Source organism: Cinclus cinclus, chromosome 4 (genome assembly GCF_963662255.1).
Source record: "Cinclus cinclus chromosome 4, bCinCin1.1, whole genome shotgun sequence".
Lineage (NCBI taxonomy): Eukaryota > Metazoa > Chordata > Aves > Passeriformes > Cinclidae > Cinclus > Cinclus cinclus.
Window position 1 is genome coordinate 50,351,651 of NC_085049.1, and position 10,632 is coordinate 50,362,282.

General features: G+C 36.7%; 1 protein-coding gene across 1 annotated transcript in view; it reads left to right on the forward strand.

The window, feature by feature from the left end:
- The window catches only part of METTL25 (methyltransferase like 25), a 44,465-nt gene extending 34,049 nt beyond the window's left edge, over window positions 1-10,416 (forward strand). Inside the window, exons 10-12 of the mRNA XM_062492512.1 lie at window positions 7,284-7,358; window positions 7,980-8,051; window positions 9,638-10,416. Coding sequence (XP_062348496.1) covers window positions 7,284-7,358; window positions 7,980-8,051; window positions 9,638-9,736 — 246 coding nt within the window. The 3' untranslated portion in view covers window positions 9,737-10,416. The remainder of the gene's footprint in view (window positions 1-7,283; window positions 7,359-7,979; window positions 8,052-9,637) is intronic.
- The last annotated feature ends 216 nt before the right edge of the window (window positions 10,417-10,632 follow it).

Here is a 10,632-nt window from a genome sequence, read left to right on the forward strand (position 1 = left end):
GCTCCTAAGATGTTCTTGAGCCTGATCTTCTGCTACAGCGAGCGTGAGCAGTTCTTCATTTAGTCAGTCCCTGCCTTTCTCTCCTGCAGCTGAGGTGGTGTGGCTGAAATACTTGGAGTTGAGGACTCAGTAAAAAAGTTGTTGAGTATCTCAGAATTCTCCGTAAGATGTGTAACCAGTCCCCTGTTCTGGAGAGTGCACACATGTAGCTATAGAAGCTTTTATTCTTGTTCTTGATGTCAATCAAGTTTAATCCTATGAGACCTTTATCTTTCCTAATCTGATCCCTGGGTGCTCAGACGGCATCTCTGTATTCCTCCCAGGCTACCTGTCCTTGCCTTCACTCTTGGTAGCCTTCTTTTCTGTTGTTCAGTTTGGCCACAAGGTCATTGTTCATCCATGCTGACCTCATGGGTTGTTTGCCTGACTTCCTCTTTAAGCTTGAAGAAGGTAACCCTTGGGTATTAACCAGCCTTCATGGGCCCCTTTTCCCTCCAGGGCTTTATGCCATGATATTCTGTCAAGCTGATCCCAGAAGTCTGGTCTCCTGAAGTCCAGGATAATGAGTTTGCTTTGTGCTCTCCTTGCTGCCCCAAGGACCTTGAATTCCACCATTTCATGGTCACTGCAGCCCGGGCTTCGCCTTGAGTTTCACGTTCCCCACCAAACATTCATTAGTGGTAAGAATTGAGAGCACTGGCTCCCCTATCTCATAGGAAGGAAGTTCTCAATGCATTCCAGGAACCTCCTGAGTTGCTTATGCCCTGCTGTGTTATCCCCCCACCAGATATTGGTGTGGTTGAAGTGCCCCATGAGGACAAGAACGTCTGAAAGTGAGTCTGCTCCTTTGTGCTTGTAGAGGGTGATGTCTAGAGATCCCTGCACAGGGCTGCAGTAATTGGTCTTGATACATACCAAAGCAGTATTTAGTTCCTGATGGTTTTCTTTGTCATAGTTCACTCTGTTCCTATAGACTGTGTTGTACAGACAGAGCGTTAAGGGTCACATAGATTTTGGAGAAATTCTTTCTATCACAAGATTTCCCTTTTATTAATCATTTTACTGAATTAACATGAACAGGGAACCCTCTTTTGGCAGAATGGAGCATTCATCCCTGTCCTCTCTCCTAGAGCAGCTGGCCTTTCTGATACTTGGTAGCCTTCTTTCTTTCAAGCAGTGAGAACAATTCCTGCCTCTTCAGCTCAGAACATGTTTCAGCTGTTTGTAACTGCTTTGCAAACGTGTTTAAAATGTCATTATTAACACAGTTGATTGCTGCTTAAGGCAATAAGTGCTACAAATAGCATTACCATGGCAAAAAGTCCTAAAAGAGGTATTTATGTATTTCTAGAGTTTTTAAGAAAGAAAACTCAAAACTCTTCAGGTTTTCTGGTGTCCTGTTCTTGCTGGGGTAGATTAGCAAAAGATCTTTCATAGGGACTAGCTTAAGGTGATTAAATGGAGGAAGTGCTTACAAAGCTAAGGCCTGGATGTGTGTCTGATAGTCTTTGGGATCTACTGACTTGGTGCTTTTGCAAACTACAAACAGTTTAATTTTGAGTATTAAAGCTGGTAGACAATACTGAAATCAGAATTTGTGCAAAAAATTTTTTTTTTGACCAATTACTTATTTTTTGTCAGTCAAGTTTGTGGTTTTTTACATTTGATAAGTGGACATGGCTTACTCTTAGCTTACTATAGTCTGTCCTTGACTTGTAAATTCTCCCCAGCAGTGATCAGTGGAATATCATAAAATGCAGTTTGCAAATGAAAGGAGATAACATGAAGCTTACTGTGTGGCTTAAATTTCTTCTTGCTTTAAGAAGTGCTGAAAAGCCACTCACTTAAGACTGGGAAACTGTCAATAGTGGAATTGTGTAATACATTAAGACATGAACTAACCTGAATACATGCAGTTGTACTGGCAACTAAAAAGAATTTTTGCAGAAACTGGGGAAGAGAGGGACTTTTAGCCTGAGATTTCTTTCTGAGATCTTAATGTCTACAGCACAGCCAACCTCAGTGTGAACATCTTGAAATGATAGTGAATATCTGAAATTGTGGGTCTTTGCCAAGAATATTTGTAATTGGATATGTTTTATTGTGTTCAGCCATTGGGCAAACACAGAGCCAAAGCCAAAACAATGCTCTCCACTTTCCCCTGAATCCTGAAACAGCAATTAACTGAGACTAAACAGTCAAAAAATGAAGGTACTACATGGATTTACGCTCTTAATGCATTTTACAATTGTTGAAGAGTTGACTTTCTTGACTGTTTTCTCGGACAGAAGGGATTTCATCTCACAGACTTCCTGTTTCCTTTGTTAGTTAGGGAAGTACTAAATGACGGCTCATGTAACACTTGCATGGCACTCTATAAAGTGTAAGCACGTCATGGTGTTTTTGAGCCTGTTTTTCACATAGACAAAATACTGCCCCAGTTATGGTACTGTAGCATTTTACTCTGAAAAGGAGCCCTAAGAGGTGTGACTTGTAACTCAATTAGGTATATTATAAATAATACAGATTGCATTAATTTGAAATTAATGTAAAGTTCTAAATAAGTTTGTTTTAAACAAAATTCTTAAGCCTCACGGTAATTTCATTATCTGTTTTACATTATTTTACAGTATATAACATTACATTTTTTTTGACTACCTTAGTCATGGAAAAGTTGTAAAATTTCCTTTTAGATATGTTCTCCCAAATTTGAACTGATCTAAGACACTTCTCTGCTAGAAGGATTGCCTTACAGTTTTCTTGTATTCTCTTTAGTGTTCCTGATAATGCTGGTACAAGTAGAGAGAGGAAACATGGAATTGTGCAGTCAGTGCAGGAAGAAGCAGTCCCTTTGAGGCAGCAAAGAGGAATTGCATCTAACAGACTGGAATAGCATCCTTAGGCTGTCTCTTCTCTGGAGGATATGTGCAGCATTGGACAGTAAAAGAGAATTTCATTCAGTGAAAATACTCTTAGTCTAGGAAAGGATTCAGCTCTGAAAAAATGCTGTCTGAAGAAATCTGAAGGGTGATATCAGTAATTGCCCCACACCTTGGGCCTGAATATTTTCTTTTCAGCCTGTGCTCTATCAGCATGCCTGTGGGACTGCAATGCAAGACAGGTGGGCTTAGGTGTGTGGTATCTCACATGGTCTCAGAGCTCTGAACAGTCTCACCGTGTTCACAACAGATCAGTCAGTCCTATGGTTCATGTTTAGTGCCATCTCCATGATATGATATATTCATATATATCTAGATAGATAGATAGATAATATATATATGTAGATATACCATTATATGGCATATCTATATGGTATTGTTACAGGTAGGTCACTGGAGACCTTGCTAGGTCCTCTTGTTTCAGTTGTTTGAGTGACCACATCAATCCACAAAGAAATCAGTCCAAAATAAAGCTTGCACCACCCTCACAATGCCAAGGGGTCAAGGTCCTATTGTTCACAACCTGATAAAGACCAGGAGACATTGTAGCTGTATCAGGGAGTAAATACTGGCCAAAATTAAATGAAGGTCACTTGAGTGTCAGTAACTTAAGTTAGATCTTTGGGTGTAGTCATTATTAAGACAGATGCATGTATTTGAGTTTTTTCATGTTTATCGTATCAATATCAAAATGTAAGAAAAATGTTCAGTGCATATATATGAATTTTTTTGGATACGCAAGTGAGTTACAATGCAGAGAGCAGTTTATTGGTCAGCTTCAGTGGCTCAATGGGATTGGCTTTGCATATGGAAGTACAATTCTTCGAAAATGCCAAGAGTAAACTACTCCTACTTCACCTGGGAAGGAGAGCTGGAAAGGTTGTGTTAGGTACCAAAGGCAGGTGGAAAGCTGTTACAGTTTCAGACAAAACCAGTAGTATCTGGGTTTTAGTTGTATTCCATTAAATGGACCACATGGCTAACTACCAGTTACAATTTTCATGCCGTTCTCTACCAATGCTTTTCAATGGACACTTTCTCTCTTTTCCAGCTGAGCTGTTGCATTGAATTAGTTTGGTCACCAAACTTTTATCTGAGGCACAGTTTGGAATAGTACCTAGTCTATCCATGACAGCGGGATGTGTTCAATCAGAATGTGTAATAGGCAGAGAATGAATGGAAAAGCACATACTTGAGTATGGTAGTGTGCAAGAGACATTTTTGACCCACTGTTATTTGTCAAACATTTCACAGATTGTTTTCTTTTAATTTGAATGCTTTATCTTGAAAAATGGAGAACATAAAGGAAGCAAAGGCAGAAGGGTTTCAAGATCACATTTTTCCAAATATAGATCTTTGTATCTTAATTCCAAATAGCCTGTAATTTCAAAAGTCCATTATACTAAAACCCTATTAATACTCAGTTGAAATGAAAAGCTTATAGGGCAGAGGTTAAATATACTCTTTTGTTTATTTTGTGACTGATATATTTTAGTTGGTTTGACTGTTTAGAGGGGAACAGAAAAACAAAAAGGACTCTAAAATATTTGCATAGCTTCACAGAAAATAAAATAGCAATAAGACCAAAAAAATTCTTGTTAGCCCACATTAGTACTGCCAGATAAGCTATTCAACCTTGCCTTTGCAGTTGTGAAAATGTAATTTCTAAATTAAAAAAATATGACTGAAATACTACAAAAGTTTTTTTCTGATCTCTTGTTTTAAATCAGAGTTAGAATTATGCATCATTCCTGAAAATAATATTTGTCAGATGTTCTAAAAGCTTCCTGTGATGTAGACTGACAACCTTGCTAGTCCTTAATTAACCTCGAAGAGAAAATGTTTCTTCAAGCTTTTGGCTGACTTCTTTTTTTCTTTTTTTTTTTTCTTTTTTTTTTTCTGCAATTCAAGCCCATTAGTTCTTGCACTATCCACTGCAGACGCAGTGAACAAACTGTTCCTACTTCTGTGTGATAGCCTTATAAAAACTGTTATTATCCCCACTCTCAATTTTGTCTCATTTAGCCTGATCAGTTCCAGTTCTCTGAGTGTTTCTTTGTAGGTCATGTTTTCTAGATCTCTGATCTATTTTCCCTCTCAGGGCTTTTTCAGACAGTTCATTTCTTTCTTTGAAATCTGATGCCCAAAAATGGATGCAGTATTCCAGTTAGAGCTTTTCCACTGCCAAAGTTGAAGGATTACTTCCTGCACTTTGCAGGCTGCTCTCCCATACATGTCACAGAATGGTGATTGCTTTTCTTTGCAGTAGCACAACTGTGACTCTCACTCAGCTTATGATCTGCTCTATCTTCCAGACTGTCATTTGCTGCTCCCCATCCTGAGCAGCTGACTATTTCTGCCTGAGCCTAGTCCCTTCTGCTTTTCTGTACAGCATTTCAAACTTCTTCTCTAAGCAATGCTCCAGTTTCTGAAAGTTATTTTAAGTTCCGACAATGCCTTCCTGTTGCACATTTGCAGACTTAGCTAATGTGGCTTCTGTTCTATTGTCTGGATTTTTTAATGAAAATAGTGCATTCCGTAATGGAATTCCAGTCAGCAGGTTGTCCCAGTTGCTCAGAGATTTCATTAGGAACTACTCTCTGGTTATGGTCATTCAAACAGTTTTTCCTCACTTTTTAGTACTTCAGTCTGAAGCTTGTTTCCTAAATTTGCCTATAAAATTATTATGGGAAATGTTACGAAAATCTTTTTGAAATCAAAATCTATGACAACCAGTTGTTTTTCTCTGTGGTGAATACTTTTACCCTCCTTACAATTGAAGTAGAATGACCTGTGATTTATTCTTGATGAATTTGTATTGACTATTAGTAATTTGCTTATCTTTCAGTGGTTTTAAATTCTTGATTTGTTCCATTTCTTCAGTGCATCAAATCTAAACTGTCTGCTCTATAGTAGAAGACATATATCTGCTATCTCTTTGTTCATACTCTCTTTGAGAACTCAGTGACTATGAGTAGTACTTCTGAGGTCACTTTAGTGCCTTCTTGGCTGTCCCAGTATAAAGTTTATAATACTCACTTGATTTGAAAGCTTACATATTTTTTTATATGTTTCCAGGTTTGTTTCCCTATTTTAGACAAAGATTTTCCTTCTTTGCAACTGTATTAGCAACATGCTCTCAGATGATTCTTCTAATAAAATGTGTAAAAATTAAGCACTTCAGCTTTCCTAGTCTTTTGTCATAGAGTCATAAAATCATTTAGGCTGAAAAAGACTTTTAAGAGCAGCAATTCCAACCATTAACTCAACACTGCAGGTCCACCACTAAACCGTGTCCCTCAGTGCCACATGTACACGTCTGTCAGAGCCATTACTTTTCTGCAAAGTTTGGACTCTCATTCCATAGCCACGACAGAACAGCCATACTGCAAAATTCGCAGTACTGCAGAAGTGCATCAGGCTCCTCAGCTCTGCTCTTCTCAGCAGCCTCCATCAGCAATAATGCTTCAATCTATTTCCCACTTCTTTGGCATGTTCCTTATGGAGCCAGCTCAAGTGTCTTGTTCAGTGTCCAGGACTGCGGTCAGCAGATCAGACACATCATAACCTTCAAAAGCCTGGAGATGTGGTGGTCTGGCTGCCCTAGAAAGAACATGCTTTGTGAAGAGCAGTCATCATCACAGCTGCAGCACGTGCTCTGCTGCACTGGCCAGCAAGGGCTGAAAAGGCTCGGTCAAGTCCTGAACCTCCTGTGTATCAAATTCAGTCCCAAACTGCAGCATTTACTGTCATGGTGGCAGTGCTGGCAGTCTCACATCAGGTGATTGGGAAAAGAAGAGAGGGAACATGAAGTATTTAAAAGTAAATAGAGAAAGTTCTGTTTTAAAGATGGGTAATTTCAGGCACAGGGAAACAGAGCATTATTTCCAGAATCTGGTAGTAGGTTTTGGAATACCAAAAATTGATGAAAATACCAACATGGATGAAATACCATCAATGTTACTCTCACACCACAGTTTAATTCTCAGCTAGTTAAATAAATCTCTTGGGCATGGGAGCGAGGAGGGAAAAAGGTACATGGAAAGGAAGTGATAATGTTATCTCCTCTTTACTGTGTAATTCTCATTTAAGAATGGCTGAAGCTTTCTGAATAATGAATATATCTCAGTATTTCATGTCAGTGAAACTGCTATTTGAAGAACAGTTACTGTAAATAAGAACTGAGAAACTGCTATTGGAAAATTATTATAAATATTATCAAAGTGCTAATTTCAAAAATGAAACACGGATTTAATTTTTTTAGTGTGAAAATGTTTAATTCTAAAGTTCCCTTGAAAAAGTAACTAGAATACTCTGATATCTTTTTTTTTTAATCTCTTGCAGCTCCCAGACAGCTGTATAATGGATTACTATGAAAAATACAAGCACAGAATGAACGAGCTTGAAGCATTTAATATGGTAAAAGTTAAAGTATTAATAGTATTACCTTGTATATATGTGCTAGTCTAGAACAAAGCCGTGTTAAATTTTATGTGGAAGTGGACTGTCTTACACTGTGGTATGCAATCTCAAAAAACAAAGCACTTCCCCCTTCCATACTTTGGAGCGTATCCTATTCCAGAACTATATTAGGTGTAAGTAAAGTAATAAAGTGAACACATGGAAGATTCTTTTTCAAGAGGGACTCTTGCACTGGAAAGTGGAATGTCAATCTCCTTTTAAATCTAGACTGGTTTCCATGCAGTTATGTAATAAAAGACTCTTTTTATTAAAATTCATTATTTCCCCCTTTAAAATTGTTCTGCTACATTTAATATTATTTTTTTGTTGGACCATGTCTGAAAACCAACTAAATAACATAGGTCTCTGACTTTATGGCATTACAAGTATTTTTAATCTTTAATATAATCTGTTTAGAAGATGTCCCTCCCATAGGGAAAATTAGCAAGGTGACATTTGTACAACAGAACCCCTAAAAAATTATTGACCTTCCTGGAATTGTTCTGAGGAAATGTAGCCATTTGGAAGTGTATTGCCTGTCTTTCCCAAAAGGATTATAGCATCTAATCTTTCTTTCAGCTGAAGGTTGTTCTGGCTCCTTGCATAGAAGTTTTGATACTTCTGGATCGTCTTTGCTACCTCAAGGAGCAGGTATTTTTGCATTCTCTTTTATGATACCTAAAGGCTGCATCACTGAAATGAAGCTCTTTCAGTCAATTTATTACTGTGCAGATGAAAAGTCTCTGTTGCTGAATTATTATTTTCATCATATTTGCAAAAGTAAAAGCATTCATTCCATTTGGTATAAACATATGCCCAGCAGATGGTTTTATTTTCAACAAAGCAGCAACAGTAAAGTTTATGCTCTTTTAATTGGCATGGTATGATAATTACTAGTCAATAGATAGTAAAAAATAAATTAATCAAAGACATAGAAAATCTAATTTTATATAACATAATGAGATATTTAATAATTTAAAAAAAAATTGATATGCTAAACAAATATTGTGCTGCTAATACTCGAACGTCCAATTAATGTGCTTTGGAACATGTAATTCTAAAAATTTTAAATTAGATCCAAAATATTTATGATTTTCTTTTACTGTTTCTTAATTAAGATCAATAATGAGAGACGGTGCACTTTTTCTAACTGTATGGGTCAACTGAGCTACATTTCACTAATGTACAGCCTTGGATGTATTTTACAAGTATAGATCTGGGATATAATAAACAAATGCTACTCTATTTACTCCATAATGACTTACATTATTACACTGTTTCTTCTAACACTGATTTTGAGCTTGTCCTGGTTAACTTCAAAGCAGTGGTAGTACTTTTTCTGCACCAGAAAACATTTTTCACACAAATAATAATTTCCTAGGTGGAAATGGTTGCATCCTCCAGCTTCTACTCTAGGCCATGGTCAAAATAAAATTTCATTTTAAAATAAATTTTAATCTCATTCATATGAATAGCTGTGTTTTTCCACTGTAAACCTTTCGTTTTAAGAGTTCCATTTTATCGTAAGTGAAAACTCACTTTATTCTCTGTCACAGTGCACTTGGAACAACTGAATTGTAGTAAATGTATGTCTTTGTTATAGCTGGTATTTTTACAGAGAGGCAATTTGAAATACTTAAATAATGATGTATTTTCCCAAGTACCAACTAGTTAAAAATTGCATAGAAATCTGTATGATTTCTAAGATGGGAGATAAGACTTGCTGCATATAGCACTAATTCACATTTTCTAAATGTAATATATGCATGGATTTAATATTGTATTGATTGATTCACAAAATGTTTTTAGAAAGAAAAATAAGTTATGAAAGCCAAATGCAGCATGATCACCAGATCCAGCCGGCCTGATTAATTTGAAAAGTCAATTAATTAGCTGCAGTAGTAGAATATGCAACCTAAAATAAGTATGACATGAACTGTAATTTCTTTGCTATAGTTCAGCCAAATAGCAAAGCTTTATTGATGTAGCAGGTGGGAAGCTATCACTTGATAGCACCAGAAATAATTAAATTACTTTAAAATACATCCTGTGATGGGTGTCCTTTTTCCACAACAAACTTTCACCCGATTTTATTATTAGATAAGTGGTTTTCCTGTTTTGCATTTGAATAATACTATTTATTTTCAATTTTGTATTTCAAAATGTGGACCTATTACTATATTTTAGCTTATAAGTCAAACCCATTTTTATGCACTTCAATCATATATCATTTTCAGGAGAACATTGCATGGTCTGGACTTGTGAAGTTATTTGATCCTGTGAAGTCCCCCAGATGCTATGCAGTTATTGCTCTGAAAAACCAGTCACGTTCTTAAATGGAAGCAAATGGCAAAGAGGCTGGGAATTCTGAACTGATAGTGCTGTTTCCTTCCTTTTATTCTGTTATTTTTAATTGATTCCTAAAGTACAGTGTTTGCTTTTCAAATGCGAAAGAAAAAAGTGCCATGCCTCTTTGAATCTTCAGAAATAAATATCTCATTTATAAATATGATTGCTTCCTTATGTCATTTATTAATGTTGAATATCTGACTTTATTATATGTGTTACACCCCATACTATGTGACTATTATTTTAAATAGCATTTTTTTTTTTTTTTTCTTTTTAAGGTATTATACTTGTGTATCCTTTCCCTTGATATTTCTAACCTCAAGGTAACCTCAGTTTTTACCAGTGGCTAGTTTCAGACTAGGCTCCCTTTTTTTTTTTTTCCTGGATTCAGATAGTGCAGAGTATGAACAGAAAGATAACCTGCACTGTAAACAAGAGGCTCATAGACTAAATAGGATCTTTGTACTGCCTCTTCTTCAGGTCATCAGGACCAACTTATTTATAGAGCAGTGTACAAGAGCCTAAGTAGCAACTACCTGCAAAGGCCAGTTTTGTATCAACCCCTTCTTCCTTCAGGCATTTTCCTGGCTTGCACTTGTTTGCCTGTCACTCTGAAAGAGAAAAATGTGTGCTCTAATCCAGTGGGAGATTTCCCAGTGCTTAAGAATCAGCTACCCTGCTGGGGTTCACTCTGTAATTCTTGAGTTGTATTGGAAAGCTGTTATTTGGCCCAAATCGGTTGGGTATACTTTGGTACCCAAATGAATTGAAACTTCCTAGGCAGTTTCTTGTTAGCTGTGCTGCATTTATGAGTGGGAAATTTATTTGTTGATGTATTTATCTCACTGGGATGCCTGATTAGACTTGCATATTTTCCATCAAT